Source organism: Aythya marila, assembly GCF_965140915.1.
Source record: "Aythya marila genome assembly, chromosome: 1".
Classification (NCBI taxonomy): Eukaryota; Metazoa; Chordata; class Aves; order Anseriformes; family Anatidae; genus Aythya; species Aythya marila.
Genome location: NC_139042.1, coordinates 63,020,884 through 63,040,112, shown reverse-complemented (window position 1 = coordinate 63,040,112; position 19,229 = coordinate 63,020,884). Strand labels below are relative to the sequence as shown.

The window sequence follows — 19,229 nt, the reverse complement described above, 5'->3', positions numbered from 1 at the left end:
CTAAATGAAAACTTTTGTTAATTTGCACCTTTTTTTTCCCCTGTACAATTTAGTTTTCATTTGCTTTCAAAGGTTGCATTTTACTCTTAATTTGGAGAGGACTGTTTTGCACTCACTAGAATATAGGATTTTTATGTTCAAGTGTTCTACCATAGCAATAAATAAAGAGAGAAACATTGCTGCTATACCATGTTCCAGTTGAATTTCAACCACTTGTTGAGCAGCTGTTTTGCCTATATTCACTAATAACGCGTGTCTTATAGCTACTTTTTAATCATCGTAGAAGCTTAATGAATAGGGTGAGCCAGTAAGACTAAAGAAATCCCTGACTGAAATAAAGGTATTAATATTTGGGGATTAATAACTTAAACCTGCCCAAAAGTAAAGATGTGGATCCTAAACTTGCATTTAAAGAAGCAAAGCATTAATGGGAACTGAAATATTTTTAGAGAGCCTTTTACAATTCCATCTCGACTGTATTTTATGAAATAATTAATTTGAATATGAGATTACAGTTCTTCCTTAATCTTCTCCCTGTAATTGACAGAAGAGAGTTCAAAAGCAGGTTATGAGCCACTGAAAAGTACTCCAGCAAACCAGGAATGACTTTCCTAGTCTAGTGCAGGGAAAAGTATGTATATTTTCTTATAGGAAACGCTGCAATGACATAACTATTTTCTCCTTCCATCTTTTTGATATGTAAAGATAACTGGCAGTTTCCCTCCTCTTGCTGCTATCACCAGAGTTCAGGGCAGTCAAACTGGAAGCCACATCTCCCCAAGTGTATGCACAGTCCTATAAACGTGTAACTGCTGTCCTCCTTACTAGGTCTTGTTTTTTTCAATTGCTTAATAAATTTCCACAACTTCATGTTAAAATGTGACAAAACTTGACCACTGTTGTCCTGCAGATATCTAATACAGCAATTCATTATCAGTGGAGTGTTTAAGACAAATGTTCTTGTAATATTTCTGTACAGACAGAATATGAAAAGGCAACGCAACACTCATCAACACTCAGGCTGACATATGACACATTCATCAGCCACCATAATAAGTGTCTTAACTTAAAAAATCACCAGTTTGGCTATCTGACCATATATAAACCAGAAGCTGGATTCATTTTTTATATTGTAATTGAAAAAAACAGTTTCCTAGTCTTAAAAAAAAATAAAAAAATCCACAAAGAACAGTGTCTGCATAAATCAAAGTTTGAAAATCAGTTTAAAGTTTAATAGTTATCTACTGAACCCTTGTTACTGATGATAAGAAGATTTAAAGATGTACAACTGCACGTCAAAATTCAGCTAGACTTGCGTAGGATTGGCACTTGACAACTCCCTGACCCACCAGTCTGCCCAACTCAATGAGGAAAAAGAGAATTTCAGTTACTTCTCAGAACACAGGGAAGCAGAAAGAAGCATCTCCAAAACTTAGTAAAATAGCTTATGTTTTAGATTTGTTACTTTCTTTTACTCTAAGCTAGTTTATAAAGCAGAGACATATTTAAGATCCAGTTTCAGATTCAATGAGCAGCAATGCTACCCAAGTGAGCCAAGCGGATCAGAAATGCTCTAAACAAAGAAATGTTCAAAAGTCATTTCCATACAGAAAGTTCCTCTACTGACAGGATAACCCTTACACTGAAATCACTTACACTGCAGTGCAAGAACCTCTTTTGCCCTATATTCCCTCTCGTTTTCCCATATCGAGGCACCGAATTTGCCCTTGTTGGTAGAGAAACTGCAATTCTTGTCATAGTCATAGGAGATTTTCAAGCACAGGAAATAAATAAAATAATAAATAAGTTTATATAATGTGTGTTCAATACATATGCTAGTGTTAGACTTGAACCCCAATAAAGGACAAACTTAGGTGAAGCCCAGAAATCTAGACAGTACAAAAGCACATAGCAAGTAACTGTGCATGAAGCAGAAACGCAGTATCATTCCTACCTGCTTTGTCATGCATTGGAAAGGATGTGGTCTGCAAAACAATTCACACACTAGACAGAGAATTAAAATATTTTCTTTAAAAAGATCCCTCAATTTTTCTAAATGAAGCTGCAGAGTTATTTTTGGTAAAGGCTACCGAAATCTTTCTCACTCTCTTATTCCTCCCTTTAAAAATTTAAAAGCTATTTAGAATTAAACAAGCATGGAAAATTCCACGTGTGCAGATAATTGTACAAATTCTGTCAATGTTTAGGCTTGCTTCTCAAAGGAGAAAGATCTTTGCAGGCATTATTCCAGTTTAACCGTTTTTCTACCTGGCACCCAAAAACCTTAGTTTACCCTTTCCAAATTCATGTAACTTTTTCAAATTAGATTACCAACCCACCCTTCCATGTTGTTATACCACCGTTTTTTAATTGTTATTATACTTATTTTTAAGTCTTTGTGCTCAAGCCACAGCTTGTAGTATTACTATAATAAATATATCTGTGTCAGTGAGCATAAAGCCTCTGAACTGGTTTACCAAAGTTTTGTGTAGCATCTTTTGTACTGTTCCTTTTGATGCATTATTTATCAAGTTTAAAAGGCAAGCCGCTTTCACTTAAAAGTACACAAAATACTTGCTTCTTTACAAACGCTTCCCGTGCTGAACAAGCATCCCATTTTTGCGTTACGCATCCAATCCACTCAAACATATTCTCCCTTAGGTTTGTATACATACACATTATGTGAAGTCATGTACACTAACTCCTTTTACATTTGATGTGGATTTGGGCACAATGCGCCCAATTCAATAAAATCAGTCCATGCAGGCAATTCTTTCATGAAAGTAAGATTTTTTCTATATACCACAGTATCTAATGTGACTTACGTGGGGTTTCATTTTTATTCAAGTTGTTGTACAACTGTTATGTCTGCCTCTTTGAACGTAAAAAGGAGAAAATAGTTTTGTTTCTTTTCTTATTAACTATCACCAGCATTTGGAATATGAACAGCTGTTTAGAGGGATGGTATTTTTAGCCTACAGAATAGAAATCAATAAATTGTGAAGGTATGTTCTCACTGACTTCTTTCTCAACTTTTTTCCTGGAGAAGGCCCCGTAATAATTAAGCAAACACACCTAGCAAAAAAAGGTTCCGCACACAGGAAGTTTTTTTTTTTGACAATTTTTCTCAGAATTTCTTAAAGGGGACACAAAAATCTGCATAACCAGGATAAGAGAGTTTCAAACCCATGACATTATGAATAGCCATCACAGTCTGTTCTCCAACTGAAGAGCTTGTCAGATGGATGAAACCTGAGATAGTAACCAACGGAAGGAAGATTGAGAGCCAAACAAAGCAAACCCAGAAAAGATATCAAAACCTGTGAACGTGGATCATATCCTGGAGAACTGTGGCATGACTCCTGAAGTTTTACTCTGTTTCCTAGTACATCCCACTTTATGCATAGGAATCCTACACATTTTAGTTCAGGCAGAGGAACCTTAGGGCATTTCCCTGCTTTCTCAACTTCATCTCCAGCTGTTTATCTCCCACAGAAAAAAAAAAAAAAAAAAAGCTAATTTTATAACAAAAACTGTCCAGAATTTGCCATTGAAATGAATCCAGTCAGCAAGTGTCAGTCAGATGTTATCAGCATCTCAAAACCCATCCTAAATTATTTTGAAATGCATGAAGTATCCCAAAATTAGAACTGCAATCATGATCCTTATAGTGGCTGTATAAAGTTACCCGCAGAAGTTCAGTCTATTGAGATTCAAGATATGTCTGCTACTACTCATCTGTACTGTGATGCATGAATCATCTGTTCATTTGGGTTTTAAAACATTTTAAAATTAAATAATTAACTACAGAGCTATGTGGATATGCAATAACAGTAAGTGTGATGGCTTTTGTGGTACCTACAACACGTATCGAAAAGTTTTATTAATGTAAAAGATTACCGTTAGCATGAGGAAGATGAATGCAGATATTCCTAGAATGAGGATTTCTTTATTCCCTTTGCTTTCTGCATGCAACTTGCGATAATACGGTCCTATGAGATAAGTCTTTATAACAAGACATATAAGAAAAACAGCAGCCAGAGAAAAGAGAATTTGGCCAATCAGTATCAGTATTCTCAGTATTTCCTTGAAAATGCTGGAAGAGAAGAACAAACAGAACATTTATTTCAGCTGCTCTCTTGCCTCTAAATGAGTTCCCCTTAAGTGAAAAGATCTAATTCCATGGATGTTCAAAGTTGAGTAGCTACAGTAAGATATTTCAATATATTAGCAAACAACGTGAATACTAAATCTGCTGAATTCCTGTCAATCTCTTTTATAGCACAGAATTTACTCTCATGCTGGTTCAAAAAGATTTTTGTTGATTCATTTTCACAGTAAACCATCAGAATCAGTAATTCTATCCCTCTGCCTTTGACAAAAAAAATCTTAGTAAATTAAGGTAATAAAGTTAAGTCTGAAGAAATTCACTTATTTTCAACAGTACTGAATTTTTCAATACAAATTTTAGTTTAAGAGTGGGCAGGACGAAGGCAGCTAGAACAGAAAGAATATCCTCGTACAACATGACAAATAGAAATAGTAAAGGGAACGTGGAGAACAAAGCCCTATTTTTCATAGAGCTGACATTAAAGGTAGTGCCCTCATGTCCATATTTGCGATCTATATACTAAATTGGAAGGGGGAGGGGAAGAGATTAATTTATTTTTTTTACCTGGAGTGTGTGCTCACTCCTGCTTGAATAAGTGTAGGCATAACAGCTATAAATAAACCAAGCTGCACATCCTGCATCACCAACATGCCAAGTAGTACGCTGCTGTAGTCAATATCTCCTGTACACCAACAAAGCAGTCATGGAAACATTTATCAGAATATATGAACGCTTGCAGAAATCTAGAAATGTCTTAATCAAATGAAAGCTATGCATAACTCTCCAGAGGGTGAGGTCAAAGTATTCTGGTTTTCTTTTGCTTCTCTCCGGCCCCCAGTAGCTAAATCAAAATATATATCAATAATATAAAGGAAGTATTCATATGAAGCTTGACTTTGCTTTGCAGTTAAGCAAAAGTTACACATTTACTGAAACTTATAGTCTTCAAAATAACAGGCATATATAATGTAATAAGAGCCAGCATACATAAAACATACACTTTGAATTTATGCATTGTAGTAAGAATATTCTAGAGAGAGGGAAAAAAAAACCAAACACCTTAACACTGTATATATGAGAGAGGTTTAAGGGGAAGAACAGGTTGGCAAAATGTTTGAGTGGAAACATTTAGGAGCCTTTGGAGAAGTTAGTAACCTGGCACTTGAAAGTATTTATCTGAAGATCTGCTGTTTTTGCAAGACTACCTGAGCTGGTCTTAGTTTGCAGGAAAAGGGTGTGAATTACTTAAGTCAGCCTTTTTGCCCCAGTGACAGACTGGTAGTAATGGTCTAATGAAGTAGCCTCTTAAACAGCACAAGAATTCCAGAGCTCCAGTAAAGTTATGTCTTTTGTTTCTCTTACAGTATTACTTAGTCCATTTCAATGAAATTTTGTTGTAGATGCATAAATATTTAAGTCATACATTGATTTAAAACATTAAGCATTTAAATCATACTTACCCTCTTTATCTCCTCGAACAGTACCTGCAAGAAATCTTGACACCAGTGGCGTGCTCGATAAAGACAAACAAGTGGAAATGAAGACGCTTTGCGTTGGTCTGATTTGGAGCAAGTGTCCCCATAACAAACCAAAGGCAATCATCAGAACGGTCATGTAGCAGGGTCCTTGCAAAGATATCTTCCATACCTTGGGAAGAAAACAAGTTCTTGTAATAAAGTCTGATACATGACAATGATTCTTCAGTGCAAATAAGCCATTAAAGGTGCACGATTAGGGGCTGCAGTGCTGGGCCACTGACATAACCAGCTCTCATCATACACATCCTGAAACTCTGAAGGTATTATGCCTAGTAGATAATATTCTGTGCCAGAACACTTACTACCTCATGAAAGCTCATTACGTAAATTCCCATAGCTCACAGACCAACAAGTTAAGGGTCAAAGGCCCATTGTGGGTTGAACTACATTAAAATCAAATGGAAAACCAGTTATTTGGTACGACTCCAAGGCAAAAAAAAAAAAAAAAAAGGCACAGTTAAGACCATCATAAATACCAGCAGCCCACTCCATACTAGTCCAACACACGATTGTGAATTTGCTTGCACACCAGTAACAGTCTGCATGCTAAGATTTAGGAACCTCTGACTTACTGACTTTTATCTTTGACTTTAGGTGAACTAAAAATAGCAGAGTGGCTGAATGTTCATAAACTTTAACACATTTCAGATAAAGCTTTTATAGTCTGATGAACTCACAACCATCAGTTTAGGAACAAATCATACAATGGAACTCTTTAAATAGATACAGCCTTCACATATTTTGCAGCAGTATTTTCCACTATTAAAATTCTAGCTTGTTTTTATGAGATTTTTTTTTTAATTAAGACCAAAAGAAACTTGTACCTTTTTGCTGAATCCTGATGGCCACAGCATCACAGCATGAATTATTCCAGATTGTGCTAACATACTTGCAGAATCAGTTTATTAGCTAGTACAGCATGTATCATCAATTCAGTATGCAGTACTTAACAAACTGATTTTTTTTTTTTTTTTTATTACAGGACTGGCAAACATCACTGGACACTCCATAACAGCAACTGCATGTTACTGCATGTTAAAATAAAGCAGAGATGGATTGCCATAAATTGTGTGAGATTTTTCTAGCAATCAAACTGTTTTACTAAAATGAAGAGGAATAGCAAAGTTTGTTGGAGATGCTGAATAAATAATGCATTCTACTCTTCCCAGAGAGTTAAAGACAAAAACACCATATTTGTCTTTTCAAAATTGTACAACGTTACAATAGTATATTACAGAGAGCGTGTAAAAATCTGAAATAGAACTGGTAACTTGAACATTAGCAATTAAATTCTGCAATATAGAAGTATTATACAGAAATACCTTTCTTAATCTTTCAGGAGAAAATTCCAGACCAACTAGAAATAGAGTGAAGAACACACCAAACTCTCCCAATGTCTCCACCTGTACAATAGACTTTCAAAAAGGTAAAATAAATGTTAGTGCATATCAGTCTACTCATAAAGCAATATGTAAGTATACTCACAAAATAAACAGTTTATGTTTCCATAGGTAGTTCACTTGCTGGTCATATGACATCAGGAGTTCCCTCTGCATCTTTAGGATTCAGAACACCACCTAGCTATTACTGGATAGTTAGGTTGGGTAGGGCTGGTCACCCAAAAAGCACAGGTGCTTTGAGCTAGGGAAGCTTGCTTGCTTGTTGAAATTGAATAGGTTGCTTCATACATAAGCTATTAAACCCCCAAGGCTTCTGTTCCAGCAGTAACTTCTGGCTAGTTACTTTGTGGGTCTACTGGTAGAATTATTCCAATGTACTGTAGCTGCTGTTCTACTCTCCATCCTATAGACTCCATGCATCCATCTCTCAGACAAGTATAATTGCCTGCCTTTCTACCTCAGAGAGAAGGATGCAACAGCAAGAAAAGTGGTTCCTTCTCAGAACAGGAAAAACACTTTTTTTCTATGCGTTTATAGTCCAGAGCAAAAGAGGACAGGGTCTACCATCAATCACAGAGAAGTGGAGATGGAAACTATCTTTCCCCAAGATCACAATCTGCCTGCCTCCAACTCATCTACTACATTCCACGTTTTTATGAAATGCAGAACAAAAAGAGAGAATACACACTAGACACCCAGTCAGTATGAACATTATACAGAGGAGTACTGCTTAATCACAGCTCCATAAGAAACAGGGAGCTCAGAAAGAAACCTTCCTAAAGAAGTCTCCCTCAGCTCTGTTCTGATCACATCATTTTCCTCAGAATAAGTCTCTGAAAATACACTGCTGAATCTTTCTAATGCCAGCCACACAAACTTGTTTCTTAATCTAAGTGGTCAAGTGGTCCAGACCTTCTCAACCCAACAGTTATGTACTACACAAAGGTTATTATTTGAACTCGGTTTTAGAAAAATACGATTTTGAAAGTGTATTTTTTAGCCTTCCTTTCTAATACAAGACTGAGAAAAATCCTACAATTTCTACTCCCTTCACTTTTGAGCACAATAATCAATTTCCACAAAAGCCCACGTCAGAGCAGAGGTTGCAAAGGTAGCAATTTCCAAGCAGCTACGTGGGTATTCACGTAACAGACACGTTTGACTTAACCTGACATTAACATTCAACCTTAACAGTTGCTCTGTTTTGCCTGCTGGCCAAACAATCTGTTAATGCACACCAGAACACTAATGAAAACGTGCAGCTTCTGGCCAAACACAGCCCGCTGGTTCTCACTGAGCTAGTAATCAGCCTACACGTGACGGAGCTAAAAGGCTTCAAGAGAATTCAGGAATGCAGGCAGGGAAAAGAACCAGGGTTACTAGGAGGGATGAAAGAGCTACAGAGATGCAAAATAACTCTCTAGGAAGCCAAGCTATGCTACTCAGGAAACTACTTGTTTTAAACACTTCTTGCATGTTAACACTGACTTTTTGCAAGTTTCTGAGTATCTGATATTGCTTAAATGACTTGGCTCCCAAATGTAATGTTTTATGATTAACAGCAAACAAGCAAAACAAAACCAAACAATAAATAAACCAAACAAAATAAGCCTTTAGCTTTCATTTTCAACAATTCTTTTGTACCTTCGTTACATGGGAGAAAAAAAAAAAGTCCACGCTTGGGGATTTTATTTTATTTTCTAATATGTTTGCAGTTGGATATACCATTTTTTAAGATATTGTTAAACACGTCAGTAAATAATATCAGTCAAGAAGCAGCTTGCACACTTACCTTGATGCTATTTAATCCTGATGGTCCTAAGAGTACGCCACAGATGATATACCCAAACATGGTTGGCAATCCTATTGTTGTGCACAGCCAGCCACATGGCAAAGACAACATTCCTATCGTCACAATATCCTAATGTATACAATTTAGAAGTATGTTAACATAAAGGATACACAATTTTGTGGTGAAATTAAAGACTTACGATCCTTCAAAAGAGAAATGGCACTGTAAAATTAAATGCAGAATACTGCCTGTGAAAACAAAACACAACTTCAGTAAACTAACCTGAACACACTGTCATAGGTATAAGCACTACAGTTTTGTAGATGAAACACTCGAGGTACTAACCTTAAGTAATTAGTGCCTTGGGGACTTTTGATCAACTCATTAAATATCTTAAATATATAACAGGAAACACAACGGTTTCCTGAGGTCTCCTGGAGTGGTGGTGGGGGACTGACGCTTTACATGAAATGGTGAAAAAAACACTATGGTGAAACAGATACATTTTGTTTAAAAAGAGTTTCCCAATCCTGTTATTCTTCATGAAGCATCAATATAATAAGAACTGTCTCTGCATTTTTCAGCTTCCCTTTCCTTACCACAAGACATGAATAGATAAATTCTCTCTAGTGATAACACACAAGTGGCTTACCAGGCACAGCAGTAGCTTGCTTCACCCCTGTGCAGCCAGGCAGAAAGAATGCTGCCCCAAAGGTGCAACAAGTCACGTCAAATACAAACAGAGAGTATCCATATGGTATCACAATCAGTCTTGTGAAGACTGCGTTGGGATTAGGAACATATTGTCCAGATCACCAGCAGAAGGGGAAAATCATGAATGCTAGAGTAGCTTTAGAGGGAAAAGTGCTGAAACTGTATTCTACCCCATCAAGCAGTTCCAGCATGCAAACTGGGGGGAGTAAGTCTGATCAAAACAAATGGGAAGAGTGTATCTAAAAGGATTACCTTTATGAAATGATGATCAGCACGAGGAATGGTTGAATCTCTGGGCTTGGTAAGAATATACTGATTGTTCTGGGAATCAATAAGCATACTTAGACCCAAGTCATCCTCCACTTCTCTTTTTGAAGCATTTCTTTTGGAGTTGGCTTCATCTTCTTCCACCCTTAAAACCGCTTCAAAGTTAACACCTCTTACCTGTACGGAAAAGAAGGAAAACAATAATAAAGAAAAAGAAACGCAAACAAAAGACACGTGCATGTCTAGGAAGCTTATAGTAAAAAGGAAAAGACTATTAGTTGTTCTTGAAGTTGCTCCAGCGTTTGTTGACAGGGACTAAAAATACCAGTTCCTTCTTAGAAAAATCTTTTCAGCCTCTTTATCAAAACTGGATGTCTGAAACTGAAAACACTATAATTTACTTTTTATTTCAGACAATGAAGGGTTTTCCAGACCCACTTGCAAATGGAATAATGCCTCTTCAGCCATGTTGCTCAACTTAAAAAAAACATAAGGACAGGGTTTCAAAGATGCAAAATTCCAATTCAGGAATCTGAAACATATTCTGAAGTTTGCAAAATTATTTATAAATATATTGAAGTATATATAAGTATATATTTATAAGTATTTATAAGTATATCTAATTCAAACATCAGCTTTTTCAGGTGTCCAAATGAGAGATTGACAACTATTTTCCTTTTATATATTACGAAAGCTGCATTTTACTCACTTCCTGCCTGCAACCTGCCTCTTTATATCTATTCTGCCTTCACTTCCCTGAGCTCCCCACTTACCAGACTATTTTGCATTCCAGAATGAAGTCTCCATTGCCAAGTCTAGGAGACCAAACCACATTTTCATGTTTTCAGCTGATGAGAAAAGGCAAGAGCAGCTGCGCGCCACGTACATGCAAACTATTCTCACAGCATCAGAACAAAGAAGAAAGGCTTCCCTACAGTCAGCAAACAAGAACTGTTTCTAATCAGAATACACAATAGGTTCCCAATCCTACTGTTTTTCTGTCATCTTCACTCCTGACGCCCTTGATGCTACTACCAGGAAAACCAAAACAGAGCTTAGAGCATACTGTTGAATGCTGGCTCTATGAATTAAAACATACTTTACACTGATTTTCACGTCGGAGTTATTTCACTGTTCAGTGCAGTACTTTGCCTAAAAACAAAAACTCTAATAAGCCAGCATCTGCTCTGGTGTTTTCTTGGGAATTTAAAGTTATGACATCAGTGATAACGTACAGCAGATAGAATTACCTTATGAAATACATCAGCACTGAGGCATCTACTTTGAAGATCTGGAATTCTAAATTCATACAGAGTTTGCTCTATGTTCCTTTGTACTTGGTAGCTTGTGTATCTGGCATCTAATCAAACCTCTCTGTATCAAAAGCAAAAATGTATCAAAGATCATATAAAAGTGATGCAGTCTATTTCAGAAACGGTATTAGGAATAGAGGGAAGATTAAGATAAACACTATTATGATTTTTTTTTTTTAGTGTAATATATTCAGAAGTCATGTATTGTGTGGATATTATGGTGCATTTTTACTTTTACTAAAGAAAAGGGAACTGACAAAAGACGGACTATGCTCAGAGAGTGAGAGTAGATGGCACAGGTTCAGAGGTGCTTTTAAAAAACACTAAGCATCTGAGGACATAATAGAAGATAACAGTATTTGTGCACTTTTATGTAAAACACCCTTTCAGGGATTGTTGTTTGAAGAAATAAAATCCTGGGAAAAAAAATGTTTTCTCATTACATAGGGTAGCTCGTATTCTCTTTTTTTATTTGTCTCTATTACATTTCTCTATTTGATTGTATCTTTAATAAAATCCTTTGCATCCTTATCAGATTACTGATGATTGTATTAGAACTTTTTTTTGCATTCCAGCTTAAGAGAAAATATTCTAGATACTCCTCACAAAGACAGAGATGCAAATAGTCCTCTAGGGTGAATTTCATTATTCCTTTTGTTTCATGAATCGAGATATAAGAAAAACTAAAGAGATACATTAGACAAGAAAGATGCATTGGGCATTTTTTGCCAATGAACAGGTATTGCAGATGAAATACCATTCCTGGCCTCTTTAATGTGCCGTTATACCCCAGCATAACAGAAGAGGGCACTCCAGCAAGATCTTCCCTACCCTCCCTTGGTCCTGCTAGGTAGGATTACCACTAGGTGTAATTGTACCTGTCTGGTGTAGGCAAAAAGCTACTTTTACTCTCTCTCAGGAGAGTACAATTACAAAAATGGCCTGGCCCTTTCCTGCAGAGCAGCTGTTTTTCCTCCGCAGCAGAATTCACAAACTACGCTTGCCTTAGAAGTTGAGCTGCAAATCAACAAAAACCTTTCAAGAGCAGAAGCCAAATAAAAATTTAAATCCATGCTTATAAAGAGGATCAACTCAGAGACAGCTTCTGAGAAAAATGCAATGGGACACTGGGATAATGTGATGAACTCCCGGCTCCAAATACACACAGCCTTACCTGAGGGACACTGTCCATCCTGCAACACAGAAACAATGAACGATGCAAATGGTGCTAAAAGCAGAGAAAGTGGGAAGCTGGAGAATGCAACACCACAAACACATTTCAAATCCTTACCTTGAAAAATACATCTTTTCCCAGATTGTGAAAACTAACTGCAAGGATTCTTGTTCTCCTATAGCTTTCTCAACAAAATGGAAGAGAAAAATAAAACTGGAGACTACACGTAACTCCGTATCTTGCAAAGTCTAAATACCACAGTCACAGAGCCCTGCAAAGTCTAAAAACCACCATCACGGATATGTCGTAACTCTCACGAGCTGTATCAGTGAGCTGGAATACACTTATCACTGAAAGTGGTAGCCGCAGGGAGCACTTTCAAACTAAAGCAGAGAAATCATTAGCAAAGAAAATAACGATCCCTGTTTGCTCGTTCCTAAAAAGCGACTATTTTACAGCTACTTCCATTCTCCTCTTGAAAGGGAAGCAAAAACAAATGTAGAGTCAAAGGGTGTTTTTTTTGTTTTTTTTTTTAAAGTTGTCACTAAAATTCTAAAAGCTATCTAATACAAGAGAAGTACCCATACAATGCAAATACTTAATGCAAAGCAAAAACTTAAAAATAAATGCGTATGAATGAAAAGACAATCCAAAACATCACTTACAGATTTGTTGTCATCAAAGGCGTGCTCTTCTATTTCTTCCTCCAATCTGTCAGCTGCCTTCCTGACGTCTTCAAGAATTTCATCGAGCATTGACAGGCTTTTGTTTTGATGCTGCATGTTCTTAAGGGCTTCGACCTGATGCTTTTCTGCTGCTAGGAGTTCGACATACTCCATTTCTTCCTGTTGAATTTTACAACACAGATAAAGTGCTGGCCAGGCCTTTGAGCAGCCAAACATTTAACATAAATGTATGCTTCTTTTGACACAGAGCATCTTACAAGGGGGATTGCAAAAGCAATACAGACATTGTATTGGTGTTTGAAGACTGTTTTCTCTTGTGCCAATCTCAATTGGAGGAAAGGGGGCAAGGAAAACAACAAAGCAAAATAAACAAACAACAAAACACTGATTCCCTTTCCTAATCCATTAAACAGCAGAGCTGCCTCAAGGTTACAGAAAATAGGAGAGGAATTACTCTGAGGAATTCTAGGAAACATTTCAGAGCCATGTAAAACTTAAATCTCAATGTTTTAGCAGGGAAGCGTAATAAACTTGAAAGCATTGCTTTACCAGCTACAAGCATCAAACAAACTGAAAGGTAAACACAAGGAATCTTAATTTTGTAAGCAATTTTACAAGCAGATTTACCAAGATGGGAAGAAGCCTGTTTTATCATTTCCACACTTGCTGTAATTTTTGAGAATTGCTACAAAAATAAAAATAAAAAAGCTGGGTAAGAGCACGGATGAGCAGCTAGGCCCCTCAGCAGTTAGCTGAGGTTCCTGTTTCTGCTTCCCTGGAAGCATTTTCCATCAGGTGCTGGGTCTGGCTGGGATGAAGTTAACTTTCCCAGCATTTTGGGGGGGATAAATATAAGATGCTTCAGCTTACATGCCTGCATTCCCTTGAAGATGCACTAACTGAGCGTGGACAATCATGAATGAGCGAGGGGAGGTGGGACAGCAGGCTTCTTCCTTTCAGGGAGGTTCAGGATGCTGTGAGGGTTTGGCTCAGATAGCCCCTACATCTGGTTTTCGAGAGAGCCAATATTATTACCGAGGGAAACGAGAAACAGTCTGGGCAAAAACTACAAGCAACCTCCAGGTCAGACCGAATTGCCTGAAAACACAGGTTTCAACCTGAATGTTCGATGCTCTGCCATACTCAGCTGGAGATCAGATAGACATAGATCTATTTCCCTCCAGTTTTGGGCTTTGTCTGCCTACCCCCACACAAGCATCTTAGAGAGCCTGGGCATCTAAACTGATCCTAAACACCGATGTTGGAATAAGGAGGGTCCCCTCCTCCACACACATTTGGGGATGGACATTTTTCTGCTGAAAACCTCCGAGAACATGCATATAACTCCATCGATTCCTTGACGCCAAGACAGCAGTATGTTCAGAACAGCCTGTAACTGTGTTTAGCCTGGAGGTTTTTTGTTTGTTTTTTTTTTGAAATCCCGACAGTCTGATGAATGCTCCAGGTTGTGACAAAACCACAGAATCGCTGCCTCTCGTCTGCTGGCGTTTGGGATTACCATAGTTACACTGGCATGCTGAGAATTACCCAGCGCCTAAAATAACTGCAGTTGGGGAAAAAATGGAGCTATTAGCGTGTTTGGACCGATGTCAACTGCTTCGCTTCTTATGCAACACATAGGAAGGAGTCGCAGTCACTCTCCTACAGCCTGGAGGAAAGGAAAACATTTCCTATCTGTTGTTCTCTGCTTGCAGACATTGTCTCAGAGATGTTAAAAACACACCCAGGGAGAGCTGCGGGCTCTTTCCTCAGTCAACAGCTCAGAGCTCAGGACGGAGGTAATGAGGTTTAGTCCCTCCCCTCCAAACAGAAAGAGGTTTGGGGTGAAAGGGAGCTGATCAGTCCTTTCTGGCAGCTGGGACAAACTCTAAATTTACAATAAGAGCTTTGAAACAACCTGGTTTTAGTTGTAAGTTCCCTTAATGAAGATGAAGCATTCGTAGCCTACAAAGTGGCACCTCTGTTTTACCCAGTGCCACAGCAGTAGAGGGGACCAAGAGCAGTGTCCACGAGCAGGAGAAACTTTCTTGCTTGCCACAACAGCCTGCAACATGCTGGGCAAAAGTGCATCACAGTGCAAGCTCTGTTCTGCAGCTCAGGCTGGGATTTGAGGTATTTGATCACAAAGTGCTTACTAAGCAATGTTTTAAGCAAGGTTATATGGGTAAGGATTCTGTACTAAGCAGCAGACTTGAATGCCTAGAAATGTGAGCAAAATGAAGGCAAGACTAGTTAAGAATGCAGCATTGCCGTTCCTACTCTTTAATACAGGATGAAGAAAGCAAATTCAATTCTTTACAGTGCTTGAGACTTATCTTTTCCATCTGGGAAATCTGAATTCCACCCAAGAAATCTGAAGCAGGTAAACTAGACGAGATTTTGTTGCTTTGTCTAGAACCTCCACATAGTTCCTCCAGCAAGGCACATCTTCAATATCTTCAATATTTCCCCTCCATCAACAACTGCTATACCTTCCCCCTGCAGCAGACCCATCACACGCACACATATTCTGATATTAAAGACTTTCAAATACTTCAGCTAAAAAGACATAAAGTGAATGTATGAGTCCAGCATCCTCTGCAGTAATTGGTACTTTCCATTTAACCACTCTTTAAAAAATGGAGAGGATGTCTCACGAGTGCACCGAGAAAATAATCACGACAATAAAACCAAAGTGGAACAAAACCAGACCTAGTGCATGTCTTTTGAAGCGAGAACGAGTCCAAGAAAATTTATTCCGTGTAATATTCATCTTTGGCATTCATTTCCCCATCATCTCTACCTTTATTTCACATTATAAAGCAACTTACAAGGTTAGAACAACAAACATTGTTTAGACAACCATGCACCTTGACAGCCTACACAACCCACCCCTGCAGAAGCTAGGCTCTGACAATCCAGCCTTTTTTCCACTGCTTGGACTGCTCAAGCCGGCATCCTACCTTCTACTGCCACCAGCCTTTCTTCCCAACCATTTCTGGCACATGTTTCTGGCACACAGCAGTCTCTTGCCATCATCACCTCCTAAGGTCTGCCCATCTCTCATGCAGATGCACTTTCTAGATTCTCCTCTCCCTGCTCACTATAGCCCAATAACATTTTTTTCCTTCCTTGGCTCCCTTCCACAAGGAGAGCCTCTTCCTGAAGAAAACAAAGAAAATTCTTAATGATTTTCTTCAGTGGTTGAGGGGTAGAGGCTAGGAAATGAACAATTTAACTACTGAGTCAGCTCAGCAACATTTTCTCTCCTTTGTAGGCTTTCAGTGGACACCCTGAGCGCTACCAAGTTTGGGGCCAGACTGTGCAAGCCCCAACAGCTCTGCACCAGCATGGGAACCCAAACTTTCCCCAAAGTACTTCTGCTCTCCTGTTACTTATCCGTGCTTTTCTCAGCAAAGTTACCTCAGCCAGCTCTTTCCTGGAGGTGTTATTTTTCAAACCTGCACTTCTTCAGCTAGGAATTCTCCAGCAAGGTCAAAGAATCCTGTCATCAATGCTCTGCACGCCCGTTTTACCCACATCTATAGGAGTACAGGAAGTAAAGAAGTCGTTCTGCCTGATTTGCAGGTTTTCATTGAGCAATTCTCTTCAGAAGTGGAAAAAACATTTAGTATTTTGCCAATTTGTTGCCTTATTTCCACTCGCATAATGCCAGTCATTCACACAGTGCAGCTCTGTTAAGTTCACTGACTCACTTCTTGTCTTCCTCCTCGTCTGACATATTTGACGTGTGAGTATGCTTGGCTTTGTTTTGGTCTAACTATTGGCCGCCACTAAGCTTTAAGCTTTATTCCAGAATCACATACTCACAACTTTATTCAAAATCCACTTCAAAACTCCCAGCTGTATGTAGATCCACTTTTTTTCATTAGAACAGATTGAAACAGTATCATAATAAAATTAAAATAATATTCTAGGAACAAACACAGTGGGGGGAGGAACAAAAGGGAGAAGGCACTAACCTTAATTGCAGCTTCTCTCAAGGCTTCCAGTCTCTGCCTACTGCTTTCCTTCATATTTACAACGTCTTTATAATCCCCCTGTAGAGCTCTCTGGAGGCCATGGATTGCTTGAAAGACGGAGTTTTCACTTTCATTTAGCTCCTTTTGGAAGATTTCGAAGGTATGCACCTGAAAAAGTTTCTCCTCGTCTGACAGCCCCGCATCCTTCTCAACCGCCCTTATGGCACTTTTCAGTTTGTTGAGAACGACGTTCTTCTGGCGAAGAAGGCCGGACAGCTTTCTGCAGCTCTCCATCACCCACTGCTTTCGCTGGGTGATAACAGCTCCTTTCCCACGGTGCAGCTTTATCGCGTGCTTTACGACATCCTCATGGTCTGCAGCATTCGCCAGGTGGCCACAAAGCAGCGAAAGCAACGTCCACAGGGGAGTAAGCCCAGTCACCTTCATCCTTCGCTTTTTACTGCTGTTGGGGAGAAGCTGATCATCCACAGCCGCTCACGGCTTTCTGCTGCATGGTTTCTGCATCCCCAGCGCATACACCGTGCTGCAAGACAGTCCTAAGCAGTTATCAAACATCATCATGTTGAGTCACTGGATCAAACAAATTATAAAACAAACCGAAGGCTGCTTTCTGTGCCACGATCTTTAACAGAACACATATGGTCTCCTGCAGTCAAGAGTTATCAAAACCAAGCAACAGCCCAAAGTCATTGTCAGGTTTTATTCCCTCTGTTTTCTAGAGACGACCTTGTTTGAAGAACATCAAACGGAAGGCTTAGTCATATCACATGGCAGTCATCTGTGCTGCTTCCTAGAGGAGGGAAAAGCCATTAAAAATATCATGAGGCCGTAGGTTGGACTTCAACCTAGCACCAGAAGGCCTTCTTCCTTTATATCAGTAACCTCTTGTCGTTTTTGTATCGTAATTTTTTATCGTATTCACTTGTTATGGATAGAGTCTCAGAACTGGTGGCGTTGGCTCAGAGGTTGGACTAGGTGATCTTGGAGGTCTCTTCCAACCTGGATGACTCTGTGATTTATACAAAACTCAACAAAAAGAACCTTAATTGATAGAGATCACACTGTAGTTATGAGAGAAGCATTCCTGCAGGGAAAAAACAGAACTTGCTGGACTTGGTGCTACCAGCTTGGACCGGAGACCTCGACCTGAGAGGCTGCGTGGCCTGGGGGCATTCTGCTTGAGCACTAATTATTGGTCCTCGTGATTTTAAATAGACTTACATTATAAAAGAGATTGGTATTAAAAATAAAATCGGTATCTTTCCTAAGTTCCTTTCCCAGGAGCTACCCCACATCTCGGTGCAAGACCAGGGACATTTTTGTGGCACAAACCCACCCCCCCAAGGCTACACGCAATAAAACACCCCCCGAGACCCTGAATCAGCACCCTGAAGACACGCAACCCACGGGACATTTCGGTGTATCACCGAAGGAGCCTGTGTGAGCCCAAATTTCGCCCTTTAACCCCAACCCGGGGTTACCACTGGGGTCACTGCTGCCCGGTGGCAGGCTGGCAGCGGACCTGCTGTGCCCATATGGCAGCAGCGGTGGCAGGGAGGGGTACGAGGTGTCGGGACGACGTCAAGCACAGCTTTTGGGGTGCCCTGCTGGGTTTTGGGGTGCCCCAAAGCCCTGATCCGTGCCCGTGGGGGCGGGTTTGTCGGGCTCCTTGCAATGAATGAAAGGCGAGCCCATACATTTAGGTGCCGGGAGTTGACCACAGAGCAAGGTATAGGAACAGAGGAGCTAAAACACTTAAAATTAAGAAACGGAGGGGATCAATGAGGGGCTGCAGCGCGCCCACCCCGCGGATGGCGGCGCGTAAAGCACGAATATTTCGCGATTTCGGTAAAATCCCTGCGCTTTGGCCATTTCCAGCAGCCGGACCGCAGCGCTCCCCACCCCCCGGCGGGGATATAGAAGGATAATATAGAAGGATATGCATATATATCCTCCTGCCCCCCCCTCCCACAACCCCGAGCAGCGCCCCCCGCTTACCGCACCGCGCCCAGCCGGGCTCCGCACCCCGCACCCCGCACGGCGGCAGCGGGGCGAGGCCCCCGGGCGCCACCAGCCCCGCGGAGCCGCTGCGGCGCCTTTAAGCGCGCTGCCTCATGGGAGATGTAGTCCGGGCTGTGTGTCTGTCTGTGTGTGTATAAATAGAGGCGCGGCGGCGGGGGTCGCTCCTTTAGGCGGGCGGTGCGGCGCGGGGCAGGCTGGGAGATGTAGT

General features: G+C 39.9%; 1 protein-coding gene across 1 annotated transcript in view; it reads right to left on the bottom strand.

Moving 5' to 3' along the window:
- Positions 1 to 19,148, bottom strand: part of TMCO3 (transmembrane and coiled-coil domains 3) — a 30,787-nt gene extending 11,639 nt beyond the window's left edge. Inside the window, exons 1-9 of the mRNA XM_082767415.1 lie at positions 18,998 to 19,148; positions 16,979 to 17,789; positions 12,975 to 13,154; positions 9,808 to 9,999; positions 8,842 to 8,970; positions 6,972 to 7,064; positions 5,572 to 5,758; positions 4,676 to 4,793; positions 3,901 to 4,096 (exon numbers count right to left, since the gene is read on the bottom strand). Of these exons, the coding sequence (XP_082623541.1) occupies positions 3,901 to 4,096; positions 4,676 to 4,793; positions 5,572 to 5,758; positions 6,972 to 7,064; positions 8,842 to 8,970; positions 9,808 to 9,999; positions 12,975 to 13,154; positions 16,979 to 17,425 (1,542 nt within the window). The 5' untranslated portion in view covers positions 17,426 to 17,789; positions 18,998 to 19,148. The remainder of the gene's footprint in view (positions 1 to 3,900; positions 4,097 to 4,675; positions 4,794 to 5,571; positions 5,759 to 6,971; positions 7,065 to 8,841; positions 8,971 to 9,807; positions 10,000 to 12,974; positions 13,155 to 16,978; positions 17,790 to 18,997) is intronic.
- Between the last annotated feature and the right edge of the window lie 81 nt (positions 19,149 to 19,229).